A 20,632-nucleotide genomic window follows, 5' to 3' on the forward strand; every position below is an offset into this window, starting at 1 on the left:
TGACACAAATGCCTCCGATATGCAATAATAAAATGCATAATCTCTCAAAATTTTCAACTTTTCCAAAATTACATTTGAAAGTCTCAAATTGTCACATTTGTCTTTACAGTGACTTTCTTTTCTTTATTTTCCTTACTCAAACCCAAATACAATAATGCATCATAGAATACAAATGGAATAATGTTCATATTATTTGTTTATAACATATAATATTTTGTATACAGATGAGTTGGTAATCATTGGCCCAATATAGGGCTGGGTTACAACAACTTTTGAAGGTTTGTTCCCAGTATGATGGGGATTTCTATATCAAATATAAGTCAAATAAGAGCAATATTATGATTGTTAGAAGTAAAGAAGACATGAAATGAGTATTTCCTGATTTCTTTTTATCTGGTACTGCCCTTAAAGTGTGTGATGATTAAATATCTTGACCATCATATCGTTGATTATGATTTATCAGATGATAAGGACATCAACAGACTCAGTATGCTCAGGCTAATGTGCTTGCACGTAAATTTGGCATGTGTTGTGCTAATGTTAAGGTAGCTTTATTCAAAGCATTCTGTACACCACCATATACTGCCCACTTGTGGCGGTCTTACAGAAAAAAAGAACATGCAGAGACTGAATGTAGCGTCTCATGATGGCATGAGACTGCTTTTAAAACAACCAAGATGGTGTAGTGCTAGTGTTTGTTAGTGTTATTGTGCCTTCCTAGTTCTGCCTTAATAAGAAACCTTATTTATCGATACATGTGTAGAATGTCTGTCTCACTAAACAGAATTATACAAGCTTTAACCCACAGTGATTTTTTAGCTCTGTCAGGTATGCATCTAGACAGTGGAGACATTGGCGCTCCTGTTTGTATATTACAGGTGAAGGTTGTTGACCTTTTATTAATTTATATGAATTGTACTGTATAAGTATTGCTATGTTTGTAAATATTTTCATTTTGTATGTACTATGGACCTTCCATTTGTGTCGTGAATGAAGTTATTATATTATATTATGATAAATGTCCAGTCAGTGAATATATTTTATAAACAAACAAGGAGTGTTTTTAAATGCCCCCTTCATATTCCTACAGCACTTGAATGCAGCAGACGTTCAGCTCCGCGAATCCCACTATGGCCACGCCAAGACCCGCCCTTCAAAAGCATTTATTGGCCAGTCGTCCATGAGGTCCTATCCCCTGACCAATCGGCTATCCTAACCTTAACCACTCGAGGTGAAATGCCTAACCCCAACCAATCGAGCTGCTTCGTAGGGCGGGTCTTGGCGTGGCCATAGTGGGATTCGTAATTTTGCTTCAGCTCCAGATACGTATATGATGACGTAGCACCCGCGCCGACAGGAAGTCTGTTGGATGGTTTCGATCACTTCCTCTTCTTCGTCTCCTGTCTTCTGTTTTAAAACGATCTCCGTAAAAAGCAGAGCGAGAGAAGAACATACTCCATCACCGTTTCGGATCGAATGAGCCACAACCTTCAGTGTCACTGACGGACTGTGCTGTCATGGCGGAGGTCAGGCATATTTAGGTAAGTTTATATCGAACAGTGATAGCATTGGGATACACTGTAACCAGTTAACGTTAGCAGCAGTTCACGGAAACCTACCGTAACTGAACCGTTGCTAACTTACACATTCATACATTAGGTTTCAAAAGCAACCACAGGTGTAGCTAGCTATTAAGTTGGAAAACAAATGAACTGGTGTGCTGTTTGTTATGTGAAACTGTTGTGTTTTTATGCAACACTTGTGTCTTATGTAACTGGGAAATAACGTTAAGCCTCCTTCTACTGGCCTGTATTTAAAAAACAACGGGGGGAATACTGCATACAGACTGCGTTTTACATGAATGTCACACAAATATTATAGGAGAATTTAAAAATAACATACCATCAGCCACTGTTCGATATCGGCGCTACAGCATTATTTAGCTAGTATGTACCTCTATATCGATTTATTTTGTTATTTATGTCTCTTTTATACAATTTTATACCAATATTATACCGCACCGTCAACACACTCACACTTTAACCACACAGCTGTTCCTTTACCTGTCATTTTTGTCTCCATGTTTATAATATATAGTTCTATTTTATAAACCTCTATATGTATTGCTGTCCTTGTGCTGCTGTAACAACAAATAGTCCACGCTGGGGCTCAATAAAGGCTAATCTTATCGTATCTGTACGCCAAAAGAAGATAGAGGAATACTACAAAGTGCATGGTGGCCATTGTATGTGGAAATTAGAGTTTAAATAATGATTTTATTTATTGAATTGATATAAATACACAGCAATGTCACATCAATCACAAAACAACTTTTTTTTTTAAAAGCTACAAATAAACAATAACTAGAATGAAGTAAAAACTGAGAATAGACACAACTTAAACAAGGACTATTCTTAAATATACACTGATACAACGTACAGTATACAGTGTACAATGGCAGTTAGGACAGCAACTCATGATTAATCTGCCTATGGATTTCTTGAGTACCGGTAATCTGTTCATTGTTACGGTGTAGCACTGTTACTGTAAACAGTATCCTCTCCCTCCTCTCGCTTTCAGGCAGAAGGAAAAAAGTCCCAACTCTGGACAGGATCCTAATCAAACGACAGGCACCATGAGGTGACGACGGTGACCTCTTGTATTTTTGCCGACCGGGACACATGGCAAGGTAATACACTGATAACACCATCTATGAGAGGGCCCTGTTGTTTGGTGCTTCATGATGTGCACTGTCGCTTTTGTATCTAACAGTATTTGGCCTGATTTTACTCCGCTGAACTCCACAGTGTATTGTAGGGATGTAACGATACACTTTAATATTTAATATGATTCACGATCTCAGGTTCACAAAACAAATTTTTTTTTTTTTTTTTTTTTTTTTAATGGAATGAGCTGCAGACAAATGACTAAGAGTATTTCCCTTATTATATAAACTGCAAAACAACAGTGCAACTGAAATTATATTTTATCTTAAAGTGCTCATATTATGCTTTTTGGCTTTTTCCCTTTCCTTTATTGTGTTATATATCTTTTTTGTGCTCGTTATAGGTTTATATATACGTACATAAATATCTTAATTCCTGTCGGGCTTGGTCCGGGTTCAGACAGAAAAATGCAAACTGATCCGCACTCTATTGCCTAGCTGCTAGCATGACACGCCCTCATACTTCTGACTGGCTAGTAGTCCTTACCTAGGTACTGTCAGGGCACGCCCTCATACTCTGCTTCTGACTGGCTAGTAGTCCTTAAGTCAAGATCAAACAAGCGTACCCATATCACCCCTTTACTCTGCTCACTTCACTGGCTTCCTGTAACTTACAGGATCCAATTCAAAATTGTGACCATAACCTACAGGGCTCTGCATGGTCAGGCCCCTGACTATCTTGCCAACATAATTCATTTACACACTCCATCCCGGTCTCTCAGGTCTGTTAATCAAAATCTGCTAGTCATGCCACGCACTCGTCTGAAAACATGTGGGGACAGAGCCTTTGAGGCTATGGCGCCCAGACTCTGGAATGCCTTACCAACTAGCATTAGGTTTGCTGAGAATATGGATTGTTTTAAGGGACAAGTGAAGACTCACTTGTTCAGGCTAGCTTTTGGGTTGCCTATGTCTTTTATTTATTTGAAAATTGATTCTGTTGTACTTGTATCTTATTCTATTGACTATTTTTACCATGTTTTATTGTCTATGCACATTGTAAAGCACTTTGTGACCTTGTCTGTGAAAAGCGCTGTATAAATAAAATGTACTTACTTACTTACTTACTTACCTAGGTACTGTCAGGGCACGCCCTCATACTCTGCTTCTGACTGGCTAATAGTCCTTACCTAGGTACTGAGCATGTGCGACTCCCAACAAAGATGGAACAGAAGTGAGACGCCTCACTCTGTAGCTAAAACGGAGAGCTCAACACACAGGGTGAAAAGAGGAGCTGCAGCAATGTGCAGTACGACAAAAATATGGTGTTTTTTGAAAATTAAACCTATTCTGGTACAACCTCTAAATACAAGTATGAACCTAAAAATTTGCATAATATGAGCACTTTCAATAAAAACGTATATTAAAAATTCACAATTTGATTTTTAAAAAAAAAAAATCTTGCATACAAATAACAAAATGGAAAAGAATCCCTTCAAATAAATAAACTAAGAACACCTTGTGACGTCTTACCCTAAGCCGTTGTGATTACATTTTTTCTTTTATATCAACCGGTTTTAATCTTTACACATTTATTCAGATTTTTACCCGATTTTATGATGCATCGTTTCATCCCTAGTTTATTGTCGGTTTTGCTTGTGTTCTTCCTCCACAGGATCACCTTTTCCTGCCTGCCGGCCTCCTGGTACTGCAGCGTGTCCCTGCTGTCTCTGGGCTGTGCCCCCCGGCAGAGACTGCTGCTGCTGCTCTTCATCACCTGTGCCCTCCTCCTCATGGGAACCTACCAGAGGCAGCTGTGGGGCCCACAGCGACAGCCCGGGTCCCGAGTCAACAAGTGAGTAATAATAATAATAATAATAATAATAATAATAATAATAATAATAATACATTTTATTTATGGGTACCTTTTTTCGATACTCAAGGACACCTTGCATGAACAAATAGCAAAAGATGAAAACAGTTGCACAACAAAGACCACACCGAATTACAAAGCAATTAACAACAACACACACATACTATAAAATTACACTGAGTATGCCTATATTTGAAAAGGTAGTTTTTTTTATATTTGTTCTTGTGTTCTACCCTATTTATTATTTCTTGTTTATTCTGTATGTGTGCGGTGTGTCTGATATTTTGCTGTTGTAGCACTGCCATTTATCAAGACAGGATTTGAATGTGGGGAGAAAGTCAGTGTAGACACATTCACTAATAATCGGAGATGGAAAAATGTCAGAATGAGCTTGAGCGTTTTCCAAAGAATGGGACAGAGAGGCAGTCTGGCTCTGGTTTTGAACAAACCATTTCTGTAATAAACAAACATATTTTTGGTATCCCTAGTAGACTCGCACCATCAACTAGGATCAACAGTTGGTCCACAGCTGGTCGATTTGAAGAACAAAACAGGTTTTTAAACCGATATTTAGCCTTCAAGTTTAAATTGGCAAGATTTTGAAAACAAAGGCTATCTCTCTTAGAACAGTAGTTTACACAGGAGCATGAGGACAGTTAATGTTCTATCTAACCACATTGTTACTGTTTTTTTTTTTTTTTTATACGAGAGGATTAAAAGAAAATCTCAGTGCATTTCATAATCGACAGCGAAAGCCTTGATGGGAAGAACTGAAACAAAGGAGGCGCTGGAATGCCACAAATAAAATATTGCTTCAACAATAACACAACTTACAAGTTTAATTATTCAAGAAATATTCCTTGCTAATGAAATAAAAAATCGATATATAGTTTGCGCATGTCGTCCTAAGCTGTTTTAACTCTTTCCCTCTTTCGTGTGAACGTGGAAACATTTGTAGCTCGTCTGGGAAATTCTTGGTAAACAGAGCCAGCTGATTGCCAGCTCTGTGAGAACACTTATCTAATCGGTTTGTTGAAGCCAGACGGCTCAAAGTGACTGTGTGAGACTGACTGCAGGTGTTTTCTTTAGTAACCAAGGACAGCTAGAGATGCATAGATGACCTGTATGTATGAGTTAAAGGCACTGTATAGTTTGTGTCTTGGTATGTGTTTTTATACATTTAGTTTAGACATGCACAGTAGCGGAGTGGCAATCAGGAGAGATGGGACTTTTCCCGGTAGGCCAGTAGTGTTTTCGAGGCTGCGAGGGCCGGTCTGATAATAGTTATACATCGCAAGTTCTTAGCAACACCATCCGGCGGTCTGGCGTGCACATTTTCTCATTTACAATATCTCTTACTAAAAGGCAACGTGTACGGTGGGCCGCAGCAGCCTCTTATTTCAATACAAACACAGGCTAATCAGAAAGCATGGAAGGAAGTGCAGGTCACAACCATGTCTAGGATTTTCAGAAATATAGGCGCCTCCCCAAATGGCATAGCCCTGGTCGGCCTATGATGTTAAACCATCGAACACCTATTTTTTAAAAATAAAATAAAAGTCCTGTGTAGGGCTGTGCTCGATTGAATACATTTTTAGTCGACTAACACTCATTCAATTGTATCGACGTATCGATTAGTTGATTTAATCGAGAGATCTGTAAATCTGAGTTTCTCCGCAAAGAGTCATGCAAAAGCACCACTTTAATTCTTGTGTTTACCAGAGATGTGCTCGTACCGTCATTCAGCATTAAAAAAAAAAGCATCAAACATGACTAATGGACTAAATAAATCTAAATTGACTAAGACCAAAACCACCGATTAATCGACTAAGAGGGAACAGCCCTAATCCTGTGAAACTGCCGTTTCGGTACTCCATTCAAAATTCCAAAATAAAAAGACGTATTAACAGGAAGTGGAAGGCAGGACTTAGGTTGTTTTGTTTTGGTTAAATCCGTAGCTGTGTGTAGCCTACTGTCTTAAGCAACCAAAGCTAGAAGTACACGTTGGGTTATAAAAAACATTACACCTAATCAGTTTAAAAGTCGGACCCTCCACTCACCTTGTCTGGAACCTGTAAGGTAGGTCAGTGGCTTTCCTTTTCTCAGTTTGGCCAGCTGTGGCGTAAGTTAGCTTGTGCTACTTGCGTTGGGCTAGTGTGGATCGTGTTGCTGTGCTGTGTGTTGATCATTCATTCATTCACCCGGCCCCCCCTCCACACAGGAGTGTATTCTTCATATCTTAATGTTTCTGTGTTTGTTCTCCTTCAGGTACCTCTCCAGTGCAGAGTCCATGGAGGCCACCGATGTCCTCAACCCTGCTCTGAATTATGGGATCGTGGTGGACTGTGGCAGCAGTGGTTCTCGGGTCTTTGTGTACTACTGGCCCCCACACAACGGGAACCCTCACACCCTGCTGGACGTCCGACAGATGAGGGGCCACGACCGCAAGCCAGTCGTCAAGAAGATCAAACCTGGTGAGGAAGCAGATGTAGTCTGTCACAGCAGTTTTTTTTGTTGTTGTTGGTCTTATGTCAGCATGCCTTTCTTCTTACCTGTGCTCTGTATGCAACAAGCAAGAAGGCCGATATTGATACAAATATTTGGCGATTTAAAATCATATAATATATATATATATATATATATATATATATATATATATATATATATATATATATATATATATATATATATATATATATAAAAAAATCCAGAAACGCGTAACAAAACATAAACAGATTTCCCTAACATTAGTTATTTGTAGTTATTTATGAGTCCTCACTAAAGTAATAATATAATGCTGTTTAAAAATAAACTTGTTTGTTAACTTAATATATGAAACTTAAAGGGTTAAAAATGAGTGTTACCAACAGGGACGTTGTCGACAAACTATGCAACACTCTTATCGTGGTTGAAGGGTGTTTCGTCCGTTTTTAATTTAATATTTTAAATATTCATTTATCGGCCATTATAAATACCAATAGTTTGGAAAATGCCTAATATCGGCCAATAATATCGGTCGGGCTCTACACACAAGTAAACCAGTACCAGGCAGACAAAGCTTGGCTTGGACTGGAATCTGAGTATTCATGCGTGAATGTTTCCACAGTCCTCCATGGGCAACTGTAGTTCCTTTGTGCCTTCCACACTCATTCTTTCCAGGGCATTCTGGGAAAGAAAATGGAACCGGTTTTGACCAAGAATCAGCTGAGCCAAAAGCAGCAACCTCTCAGTTGCTCTATATTTTCCATGTCAGTAATTTTATTCGTTGCGCCAAGAAGATTGTCAGGATTAGTGTTTCTGGTGACGCTACCTTGTGAAGTAATTAGTCACTCCAGCTGAAAGGACCTTTCAGGCCCCGTGACTTAGTTTTTATCTCAGTCCCAGCAGACAGATAAGATACAGTGGGTTTGTTCCAGGAGCAGTTAAAAGGCTACGTGGCACGTTGAACCCTGGGACAGAATGTAACAACCGCGTAACTGACCACGTGGCCTGCTCAATTATTTGCTGAAAAAAGTATTGAAAGAATTCTGGTAGGCAATGGATGGAGATAGGCAAAATGCATCCAACCTATTCTTAAAAGAATGAATTGAAGGGTAGCGCCCAACTTCTTCTGGAAGCTCGTCCCATGATTTTACTGCTTGGATAAAATATAAGATATTATTATATAATATATCAGTCAGATATTGTAATCAGGATCATTCGTTTCGGGAAATTGAAGAATCTACATTTTTTGTGATTATTTATTCATACATTTGTCATTTTATTTGAACTAGAAGCCAACAGATACATTTGGCCTGGCTGAGCTTATAGTATTGGCCAATATACATTTAATAACAGATGTTTGTGAGTCGACATATATGTCATTAACAAAAGAAATTACGTGTGGGGAATTGTAATTAGTAAGGCTGCAACTAACATTTATTTTTGTTATTGTCGATCAATCTGTCGAGTATTTTCTCAATTATTTGATTAGTTGTTTGGTCTATAAAAATAAAAATATGGATCAGTGTTTCCCAAAGTCCAAGATGATGTCCTCAAATGTCTCGTTTTGTCCACAACTCAAAGATATTCAGTTTACTGTCGCAGAGGAGAGAAGAAAATAGAACATATTTTAAAAATATTTACATCTTAAAAGCTGGAATCAGAGAATTTATGGTATTTTTTTCATAAAACATGCCTCAAAACAATTTTAATTAGCAAAATAGTTGGTGTTTAATTCAATAGTTGACCATTATTAATAAATCTTTGCAGCTATGATAATTAGTATTCTAAATGTGTCTGCATAATTAGTAGGGTTGGGCGATATGGAGAAAATCAAATATCACAATATTTTTTGACCAAATACCTCGATATCGATACCGCAACGATATTGTAGTGTTGACTATTGGTGCTTTCACAAAATATTTACACAGTGAGATTTTTGATAAATAATCATCAGTAATGTGGATATAATGGCAAATAGCTAGAACAGTCTGGTAAGTTCAGGAAATGACATCACTTTACAGCCTTTAAAACCAGGAAAAGACAACACTTATGCCATATAACAGTATCACAATATCCAAAATCGAAGACTATATCTAGTCTCTTATCAGGATATCGATATATTGCCCAACTCTAATAATTAGCTGTCTTGTGAAAACAAATGTGCATTTAGTTTAGTTTTGTACCTGCTTGTGCTAAAATGTGTGTGTCTTTTTTTTTCCTGTCTCTCTCAGGTATCTCCACCCTGGCGAACACGCCCACGCAGGCCAGCGACTACCTCCACCCTCTCCTCAGCTTCGCCGCGGCTCACGTCCCGAAGACCAAACACAAAGAGACGCCGCTCTACATCCTCTGTACTGCTGGCATGCGGCTGCTGCCGGAGAGGTAGACACGACAGCATCATTACTCTCTGGTCACACTTGAAATTCCAATGTGATTTTTTTTTTTTCAATATATACTTTATACTAGGGATGCACCAAATCCAGATTTTTGGGGTTTGGCTGAATACCGAATCCACTGGTTAGGATTCTGCCGAATCTGAAACCGAATACCGAATCCTACTCCCAGTTTTTAGCTGTGATTGTCCTTCCTTTGCCGTACCTGAAGTTGCCGCATTCTGGCTGCTGTCTGTAGATTCCTTCATGCACAGCTCGTATTCTTTCGGATGTTTCATACGCAAATTCCTTAACAGCAGCGATGTTGTGTATAGTTTAGGGTCCTCGCCACCACGAGACAAATCGGCGTTGCAAATTAAACATGTAGCTGGACTTGAACGGCCTTCTTTTGACTGAAAGTTCTGCCAAACAACACGTTTTCTGCTCACCAGTTCCTTTTTCACTTTCTCACAGCCTACTGCGTTGAACGCTCCACCTACGTAAACACCTTCCTGTAATCAACGGCGCCGTCATTACGTCGACCAGCGAAGCGTGCGTAGTGCAAGCGTAAGGTTCTGGTTCAGTGGAAAAAAATTATAAGGTTCAGCAGAAACCGAACTCCGTCAAAAAGCCCAATATGTGTCCGAAGCCGAATCCTGGATCCGGTGCATCCCTACTTTGTATACTGTATACTCAGATGCCAGTTTTTATCATACACCTAGCAAAAAATAATGCAGTCTAAATATGATTTATGCTTCTGCAGAGCTTTGGCCGTAGCCTACGCGAGTGGCCTGAAGTTTATACTTGGCGTTGGTGTGTGCGTTGATCTCTTTAAGAGAATAGCAGGGCCGGCATGTGTGTGTGGCAGAGCGAGTGAGAGAGAGACATCGATTAGCTTCGGAGTGAGTAGCGCCTCTAGAGTCATAGTGAGAGAGACAAATTGTCTCCCCTGTGCTTTCTGACCACGGTGGGAAATATGTAGCAGGAAAAGTTTACCTTCTCCTTGATTTCATGTTGTTCATGGAGAAGAAGAACCAGGAAATGAGTCGGGGGGTGGGGGATAAATGCAACGTTGCCAACCCACGACGCAACGTGTAGTGAAATGTTTTGAGAGGTGCACGTGGGGTCCGTGTCTCCACGTACCTAAATACGTACGTAGCCACGGCGTAGATTTAACGCAGCAGCATAAATCACGCTTAATGCAGCAGTCCTGCCGTAAATCCTCCCTTCATGAAGGTTATAATATTCAGGTTATGTTGAAACCTGCTACAGGAAAAACAACATTTTATAATCACACTACAAATGATTTGCTATATCACATTACATATCCATAGTTGAGAAAAACAAACATCTTATGTTACCGGCCCCATTTCTCAAAGGATCCAACAAACGGAAGTAGAAAGACTGTCTGTCAGTAACAATCCATTTTACAGAGAAAAGAGGGAGAGAGAGAGAAGACCAAAAAATTAATTATATTATTATATTAAAAATAAAATTATTTATTTAAAATAACAATTATATTAATAATAATAATAATAATAATAATAATAATAATAAAAGAAATACATTTATCTGTCATTTTCATGTTGTCTAATTTTCTTTTCCTTATATATTTCTTACACTGAAATGAGATAAGAAAAGATATTGATATTACCCTTCAAATCATTATCCAAGGAGGTCCACAGTTTGACACCACATACTGAAATACACATTTGATTGAAAGTTGTCCATGCCTACCTGAAATGTCCTTCTGTGATTCTCATTTGCCGAACGTTTTAGACGTGTATCTATGTCATGTGTCTTGTTTCTCTTGTATGTAGCCAGCAGGCGGACATCTTGGAGGACCTGGTCGCGGATGTCCCTCTGGAGTTTGACTTCCTGTTTTCCCGATCCCATGCCGAGGTCATCTCTGGGAAACAAGAAGGTGTGATGCTTGCTTACTATGATGCTCTAACCTGCTGGCGCTGGTTTGAGTATATATTAACTGAATTGAGAGGATGTAACACTCGCCACTGGCAGGAATTACCCATAAGGCCTCCTACACACTGCCTGCGTGGCGTTTCTATTGCGTGGCAGCTGCGTGGTGTTTCCTATGTCTTTACACACCAGAAACGTGTCTGACGCGGCGCTGCTGCCGCTAGCCTTGTCTGTACACATGTATGTTTCCCATAAACATAAATATATACTGATTTGATTACAGCAAAGACAACGTCGGCAGTATTGACGGCAAAATAGGCTACAGAATATTTTGTTCTGTATTGACCGATGCAATATTAGAATTTTTTTAAATTACGTTTATATCTGAATTTATATCAAAACTTAGAGACTTTTAAACATCAAAATGTCATTTATTAAATGTATTTGTGTCAAAATTACATACAGTACAGGCCAAAGGTTTGGACACACCTTCTCATTCAACATGTTTCTTTATTTTCATGAATATTTACATTGTAGATTCTCACTGAAGGCATCAAAACTATGAATGAACACATATGGAATTATGTACTTAACAAAAAAGTGTGAAATAACTGAAAACATGTCTTGACAAAGCTACCCTTTGCTTTTTTGATAACTCTGCAACCCCTTGGTGTTCTCTCAATGAGCTTCATGAGGTAGTCACCTGAAATGGTTTTCACTTCACAGGTGTGCTTTGTCAGGGTTAATTAGTGGAATTTGTTCCCTTATTAATAAAAAAGCAAAGGGGGGCTACTTTGAAGAATCTAAAATATAAGACATGTTTTCAGTTATTTCACACTTTTTCGTTAAGTACATAATTCCATATGTGTTCATTCATAGTTTTGATGCCTTCAGTGAGAATCTACAATGTAAATAGTCATGAAAATAAAAAGGAAACGCATTCAATGAGAAGGTGTGTCCAAACTTTTGGCCTGTACTGTATAAACATCTTTTCTATTTTTCATGGAAATGCTTCCAATAAGCTTGCGTGTCGCGTAGGAAGTGTGCAGGAGCCCTTACTACTGTCATTTCTAACTGCTTCCTGCCTGTGTTTTTGTGTTTCCGCCTCATCATGTTTGTGGTGACGTGTTCCTGCCGCCTCTCAACCCTGAAGGAGTGTACGCGTGGATTGGCATTAATTTTGTGTTGGGCCGCTTTGAGCACGCCGATGACGGTGAGTGTGAAGGTGTAAACCGGACGTATCTCAAACTGACCCTAATTACTCTTTTACGAGAAACAAAGAACATGATAACATCCGAGTTCTTTCACAATTCTCAGAGGAGGCCACAGTGGAGGTGACAACGGGGTCTCAGAACCAGCAGCCAATCAGCAGGCGGCGCACAGTGGGCATCATGGATATGGGCGGAGCTTCGCTGCAGATCGCCTATGAGGTGCCCAGCGCCATCACCTTCAGTTCACCACAACAAGTAAGGAAGTGACGTGAGACCATGTGTTTCTGGAGAAGGAACGGTGTGAACTGTTATTGACAATACGTTTATTTTCATTCTCGACTCATCTGATGATTTATTTTCTCGATTAATCATTTAGTCTATGGGGGGAGGGGGGGTGTTAATGGCCATCTCAATATCCCAAAGTTGTTTTTGTGGTACAAACCATCCAAACCCCCAAAATATTCAGTTTACACTGTACATTTTACAGTCGTGTAAGCATCAAAGTCTCACATTGGAGTGCCTTGGAGTTGGAATAGGGCTGCTCCATTATAGAAAAAAATCATTATCACAATTATTTTAGTCAATATTGAAATCATCATTATTTAACACGGTTACTCATTGACTTTTGGAAAGATGTTACATTTATTGAACTTAAAAGAACAGTGAAACTGTTAAAAAAATAAAAAATAAATCGACCGCAAAAACAAGTTGAACTGTAAGAATTTCCCTTAATACTTTTCCAGTTGAACTTTTTAAATTTCCCTACAGAACACAAGCAAAAATAAGAGTTTACTTGCAAAACGTAATGTGCAAAATAATTGTTTTTTCACAATTGCATTGTTTTTGTGATCGTTCAAAAATCCCAATTAAAATTTGATTCATTACACAGCCCTATCTTGGAACCTTCAAATATTCAGCATTTTTTCGCTTGAAAGATTACTTAAATGATGAATCAGCCCTCAAAATAGTTGCAAATGAATGGACTAATTGCACCAACTCTGTCAGAGACATGTATTATCCTTGTTTGCGTTGAGCCCTTGTCTTGGTGGAGACAGGTCTGCAGCCATGTCATCTCTCTCTCTCTCTCTCTCTCTCTCTCTCTCTTTCAGGAGGAGGCCAGTAAGAGTGTTCTCGCGGAGTTTAACCTGGGCTGCGATGTCGAGCACACACAGCACGTTTACCGAGTCTACGTCACCACGTTCCTCGGCTTCGGAGGAAACATGGCCAGGCAGCGCTACGAGGATCGCCTCGTCAACGACACGCTGGCCAAGAACAGGTTCAGAGTAACACCGAACACACAACTCGCTGCATGTTAGAACCGACTCCAAGTAGGAATCGGTTCTCGATGCCCGATCCTAGCTGTAGTATTAGTGTTACTCAAAATCAAAACCTCATTTTATTCCTCACAACCTGTCAGGCTTTGATGAAACGTGTACAAATGTTTAGATTTTTCCATCGACACCTGTCAAAACTGAAACTTGAAGCCAAAAAGCACAATGCATATTTTCTGTAAGAATCCACCAGGTGGTACATGATGTAAAATATACAAGCCGGTCAGTACTGGCAGTCTGTTGTTTATGGTAATTATTCAAAAACCCTCTAATTTAATATGGGAAATGACTCTTGTAAAGATGCTATTACTAATGAAGTCTATAGAAGTTATTTCTATTGCCATCTCTTTTGATGGTTATTATCTAAAATGAGGCCACAGATTGAACCATAGTGATCTTCCTTACTAGTGTTTTCTTTTTTTTTTTTTTCCATGTTCCTGTTTGTCCAGGTTTCTAACCACTCAGACGGGCCTGAGTGAGGACAAACCGTACCTGGACCCCTGTCTGCCGGTCAGCCTGTCCGAGACGGTTTCCAGGGACAACCACACGCTGTACCTGCGAGGTCAGGGCGACTGGACTCAGTGTCAAGAGGCCGTGCGACCCTTCCTGGGACTCCACAACGGCACCATGTCACCAGGGGGCATCTACCAGGTACCAACCTCCATGAGTGGTCCCCTAATACTGTATCTGAAGTCTCTTTTATATAGGCCTTAGTGGTCCCCTAATACTGTATCTGAAGTCTCTTTTATATAGACCTTAGTGGTCCCCTAATACTGTATCTGAAGTCTCTTTTATATAGGCCTTAGTGGTCCCCTAATACTGTATCTGAAGTCTCTTTTATATAGACCTTAGTGGTCCCCTAATACTGTATCTGAAGTCTCTTTTATATAGGCCTTAGTGGTCCCCTAATACTGTATCTGAAGTCTCTTTTATATAGACCTTAGTGGTCCCCTAATACTGTATCTGAAGTCTCTTTTATATAGACCTTAGTGGTCCCCTAATACTGTATCTGAAGTCTCTTTTATATAGACCTTAGTGGTCCCCTAATACTGTATCTGAAGTCTCTTTTATATTACCCTTGGTGGTCCCCTAATACTGTATCTGAAGTCTCTTTCCCGAAATTCAGCCTTGGTGCAGAATTACAGCCACTAGAGCCAGTCCCACAATGAGCTTTCCTTAGGATGTGCCATTTCCGTGTCTGTAGCTTGAAATGCTATTGAGCAGGAGAGGGGGGGGGGCAAGGTGGAGGGTGGGGGTGTGGCCTTGACCAATTGCCGTGCTTCGCTTGTTTTCAAGCCATGATGTCTCTCTCTCTCTCTCATGGGTGGGCCAAATTCTCTGGGTGGGTAAATCGGAGAAAGGGGAGGTAACCTTGCTCCTTATGACCTCGTAAAAGGTGCATTAAAGCATATTTGGATATGCTTTAATGCACCAATTTACGGTGGAAGTACCTTTTTTATTTTGCCTATGCGAAGAAAAAGAACACAGATGACAATTCAAAATATATCAAAAATAATAATGTAAAGTATGTTGTTGCGTGTCATTGGGCATTTTTAAGTGGGCATATGGAAATCCAGGAGCTTTCTTAGTGGGTATACTGTGTATACCTGCGTATCACGAGTCTTCACTAAGCACAAATGGCAAAAAAAATGACTTTTAATTCCATGTTGTTTTTCCAGGCTCCCATCAACTTCAGCAACAGCGAGTTCTACGGCTTCTCCGAGTTTTTTTACTGCACGGAGGACGTGCTGAGGCTGGGAGGACAGTACGACAGTCAGAAGTACTCCAGGGCTGCCATGGTAACCAGACACAGAACACCACAGCGACTTTTCACAACTAACTCAGCTGAAGAATAGGATTTTCCTCTTATGTTGTTGTTGTTTTGTAGAAGTTTACTGGCTGTTTGTTTGGGGTTCTCTGCAGGACTACTGCGCCACCAAGTGGCCGATACTGAAACAGCGCCTGGACAACAAGCTGTTCTCTCAGCAGGCCGACATCAGCAGACTCAAGTAGGTTCACCTCTCTTCTCCAGCCGTCTTCATCCTGATCCAGAGCCGCAGTCGTCATTCGTACGATGACGTATGAATCCAGCACACCTTCCTTTTGTGTTTTCTGTTTGACTTCCTGTTCTTTTCTCTCTCTGTTCTGCCGTGGTGGTTGTCGCCTGTCATGCTAGATACCGAGTTCCTCAACTGTTTATTTCCCAGCAAAACTAAAGAAATTCTTAGTCGACTAACACTCGTACAATTTTGTACACTAAATGATTAGTCGATTCAATCGACACATCTGTAAAACTGAGTCTCTCCACAAAGAATCGTGCGAAAGCACCGCTTTAAATCTCGTGTTTACCAGAGATGTGCTGATAAGTTTCTTGAAAGTAAATTATTCAGCATGAAAAAAAGCCTAAAACGTGACCAATCGACTAAAGAAATCTTAGTGGACCAAGGCCAAAATGACCGATTAGTTGACTAATCCAGTGCTACAAAACACACACACACACACACACACACACACACAAACATGCACTTGTATAATTTTCTAATCGCATAACCATAGAGCCACTTGGGGGCAAAGCAAATAAGCTGTAAACACAACATCGGAATATTATGCCCTTGCAGTTGTATAGAAGTTGTTGTGACAAACGTTTAAGCGAACCGGTAAGTATTTACAGATGCAGCAGACACAGAGCAACATCAGTATTCATCTGGAGTGATGCTTCCAGCCACCGGATGAATCAAAGTTCAACATTTATCACTTTTTTTTTTTTTTTTTCCCATGAAAGAGCTACCAGATACTATATAGAACAAAATGTACAGGCTTTCATTAACTTGATATAGAATAGGTTTAAGTATTGTTCTGTTCTGTCATATTATATTAGTGCTAAACAGTTGCAAGGAGGAAAACGGTGCACATTTTCTTTTTTGAAAAGCCCTGCGAGGGTTAGAATATATTCCCATTATCTTTCAATGGTTGCAGCAATTTACAGATTTTTTTATTTATTTTATTTTTAGGTGTAAAGCATGTAAATTAGTCCCAAACGTACCCATTCATATTTAGCAGGCTGCAGATTGTCCACAAGGAGGTGCTGTTAGTTCTACACCTGCTCCACCAACAGGAAAGAAGAGCTTTGGACCTGCACATGTGGACATGTCAACATTACATGACTCAAAGAAAGCTTTTTATTTATTTTTTCAATATAGCTGCTGTTCTTGTGATGAGCTAAAAAATACAGGTACTAAAAATTCCCTCAAACCTCCGGTGGATGTGAAATAGTCCTGTAGCAGTTCATTTTAGCTAACGGCTGAAAAACACCAAAGGGATTTGATGATTTTTGTGAAGGAATTAGTCATTTATTTCTCAAATACAAGCCGGGGCTCAACAGTCAGCTTTGGCAGGGACTTTGATATATATTTTTTTTTGAACAGTTAACACTTTTGAGGCTTGACAACTGAGCCTCAGTGTTAATTCTCTGGAGAAATCGTCACAGCCAACTGTTCTACCAACACACACCAGACATGTAGATGTAACATATCAGTAACACCCAGCTTTATAGCTCAAATATTTAGCGCCAAAGACAGAACGGAGTCAACCTGCATGAATCGTTGGCTTTGAACTTCCCTGTTCAGAGTAACCAGGTCATGTTTCACACCTAGCAGAGCAAACGCTGCACCGTTCCCAGTACTCCTCAGAAATGTGCTCCAGTTGATTTTTTTTTTTTTTTCAGGTTTAAAATGCCAAACACAAAGCCAGCAAAAACACCCAAAAAGTACAAATTTGCAGCTATTAACACTCAGGGTGTTTTCACACCTGCCTTGTTTAGTTCAGGTCGAAGTGAGCAAAGTCTCAGCGAGCGGAGCAGACGTAGTAACGATGTCTGGAAGAAAAAAAAAAAAACATTTTAATGAATACTTTGAGCACTAGTCCAGAACACGGGACCTTCTTCCTGTATTTAGTTTCTTGCTCCCTGCCCCAGACACATCTGACCAAAATGGTTGTACTTAGTGCCTTCATTAATCATAGGTGTGTTTTGGGTGTAACATGCAATAAACCAATCCGTGTCATCTCCCATTCCCTTTTAAAAGCTGGGCGCGTTTGGACCTCGGCACATCGCTATTATGATGGTGGTTTAGCTCCGGAATATTTTTATTTGTAATCTTTTGCGTTTGTGTGCTGCTGCGCTTCTCTGTGTGTGTGTGTGTGTGTGTGTGTGTGTGTGTAACAAGCATAGTGTGTGCGCGCTGTGCACGAGCCTAGGCGCATTTTACAAATTTGCTGTTAAAATAACAATGAAATGCTGCGTCATTGACTTTAGACCAGGTTTTTGTTGGTCAATGGCGCGATCACTTCCCACTGCCTCAAGACGGCAATACATCCAGAATGCACCTGAACGCACCTCCCTGTAAGACCAGCACGCCCAGAATGCACCTGAACACACCTCCCTGTAAGACCAGCACGCCCAGAATGCACCTGAACACACCTCCCTGTAAGACCAGCACGCCCATGGGCGCACAGATGGGCGCAGGTGCATTTGCTATTTAAACGACACGGGTGCTGGATGGGAAAACCTAGCAAAGACACTTGTGTCGCGCTTAGCGCTGCGCCAGGTGCCAGATAGGGCCCAAAAGTTGCAGAAGCTGTGTCGCAGGTTGGACCGTAACTGCAGGTGTGAAACTGCTGAGGTGTGGACCGCCGGCTGATATTCACTGTCCCTTTGCAGACCTCTACAGCATAAACACCTGTTAATTTCCACCTCCTCCTCCTCCTCCCCCCTCTGGCACACCCTCTTTCTCTTGTTAACCCAGGTATCAGTGCTTCAAGTCGGCCTGGATGTACGAGGTGTTGCACTCCGGCTTCCGTTTCCCCACCGAGTACCTGAGTCTGAAAACAGCCCAGCTGGTTTACGACAAGGAGGTCCAGTGGACTCTGGGAGCCATCCTGTTCAAAACCCGCTTCCTGCCTCTCAGGTACCTCCATCATCACAACACACAAAGACATACGTATCAGTAACCCCCTCCCCCCTACCCCCCCAAATATAATGATTTCATTTCAACACCCCTACTACTTACAGTACTTTAAATAATGCTAGCCACTAACAGTCAAATGGAGAGCAGGACTTTCCTGAACAGGATCATTAAAGTAGCTTCATTATCTCTGACGTAGATTTCTAAACAGCGCTAACGAACTTCAACCCATGCAGGTTGGTGGAGGCTAACGTTTAGCTATTTAACAGCACAGTAAATACATCCATATATCCAAATATGTGGAAGATTTAGTTTTTTTTTTTTAAAGGGCCTCTGACATGCTGCTTTTTGGATGCTTTTATATAGACCTTAGTGGTCCCCTAATACTGTATCTGAAGTCTCTTTTATATAGACCTTAGTGGTCCCCTAATACTGTATCTGAAGTCTCTTTTATATAGACCTTAGTGGTCCCCTAATACTGTATCTGAAGTCTCTTTTATATAGATCTTAGTGGTCCCCTAATACTGTATCTGAAGTCTCTTTTATATAGACCTTAGTGGTCCCCTAATACTGTATCTGAAGTCTCGTTTATATAGACCTTAGTGGTCCCCTAATACTGTATCTGAAGTCTCTTTTATATAGACCTTAGTGGTCCCCTAATACTGTATCTGAAGTCTCTTTTATATAGACCTTAGTGGTCCCCTAATACTGTATCTGAAGTCTCTTTTATATAGACCTTAGTGGTCCCCTAATACTGTATCTGAAGTCTCTTTTATATAGACCTTAGTGGTCCCCTAATACTGTATCTGAAGTCTCTTTTATATAGACCTTAGTGGTCCCCTAATACTGTATCTGAAGTCTCTTTTATATAGACCTTAGTGGTCCCCTAATACTGTATCTGAAGTCTCTTTTATATAGACCTTAGTGGTCCCCTAATACTGTATCTGAAGTCTCTTTTATATAGACCTTAGTGGTCCCCTAATATTGTATCTGAAGTCTCTTTTATATAGGCCTTAGTGGTCCCCTAATACTGTATCTGAAGTCTCTTTCCTGAAATTCAGCCTTGGTGCAGAATTACAGCCACTAGAGCCAGTCCCACAATGAGCTTTCCTTAGGATGTACCATTTCTGTGTCTGTAGCTAATGAGGAGGAGAGAGGGGGGGGGCAAGGTGGAGGGTGGGGGTGTGGCCTTGACCAACTGCCACTTTGCTCGTTTGAAAGCCATGATGTCTCTCTCTCATGGGTGGGCCAAATTCTCTGGGCGAGCAAAGCAGAGAAAGGGGAGGTAACCTTGCTCCTTAAGACCTCCATAAGGAGAAGATTCCTGATTGGTCCATCTGAGCTTTCATTTTCTCAAAGGCAGAGCAGGATACCCAGGGCTCGGTTTACACCTATCGCCATTTCTAGCCACTGGGGGGCCATAGGCAGGCTGGGGGAACTCATATTAATGTTATAAAACCTCATAAAGTGATATTTTCATGCCATGGGACCTTTTTTAAATTACACCTACATCCTACTGTTGTGTTCATCGGTGGTGTTGTGCTAATGTGTTTCTGTTCATACCGTCCCCCCACTGTCGTCCCCAGGGACCTGCAGCAGGAAACGCTGCGGCAGAGCCACCCCAGCTGGCTGCGCTCCTCCTTTGTCTACAACCACCACCTGTTCTCGCTCTGCATCCTGGTGGTGGTGCTGGCCATCCTGCTCTACATCCTGCGCCTGCGGAGGATCCACCAGCGCGAGCAGCGCCAGGCCGAGACCCTCAACCTCCTCTGGGCCGAAGAGGGAGAGGCCCTCCTCCCCTGAGAACCCCCACCCCCA

The 20,632-nt window shown here is 40.7% G+C and overlaps 1 protein-coding gene across 1 annotated transcript; it reads left to right on the top strand.

Annotated features, from left to right (window-relative positions):
* Nucleotides 1-1,377: 1,377 nt before the first annotated feature.
* On the top strand, nucleotides 1,378-20,632 carry LOC114568949 (ectonucleoside triphosphate diphosphohydrolase 7). Its single transcript, XM_028598642.1, has 14 exons — nucleotides 1,378-1,541; nucleotides 2,581-2,689; nucleotides 4,341-4,520; nucleotides 6,807-7,012; nucleotides 9,254-9,404; nucleotides 11,215-11,318; nucleotides 12,465-12,524; nucleotides 12,629-12,777; nucleotides 13,632-13,798; nucleotides 14,303-14,504; nucleotides 15,533-15,652; nucleotides 15,777-15,862; nucleotides 18,656-18,817; nucleotides 20,401-20,632. The coding sequence occupies exons 2-14, from the start codon at nucleotides 2,682-2,684 to the stop codon at nucleotides 20,615-20,617; spliced, it is 1,812 nt and encodes a 603-aa protein (XP_028454443.1). The 5' UTR covers nucleotides 1,378-1,541; nucleotides 2,581-2,681; the 3' UTR covers nucleotides 20,618-20,632.

This window comes from Perca flavescens, chromosome 2 (assembly GCF_004354835.1).
Source record: "Perca flavescens isolate YP-PL-M2 chromosome 2, PFLA_1.0, whole genome shotgun sequence".
Taxonomy (NCBI): domain Eukaryota; kingdom Metazoa; phylum Chordata; class Actinopteri; order Perciformes; family Percidae; genus Perca; species Perca flavescens.

Bases quoted from the DNA above. Each gene is read 5' to 3' on its own strand.
- LOC114568949 (XM_028598642.1), top strand. The intron at 13,799-14,302 runs GTTCAGAGTAAC...CTGTTTGTCCAG, and splicing joins GACACGCTGGCCAAGAACAG to GTTTCTAACCACTCAGACGG. The intron at 14,505-15,532 runs GTACCAACCTCC...TTGTTTTTCCAG, and splicing joins CACCAGGGGGCATCTACCAG to GCTCCCATCAACTTCAGCAA.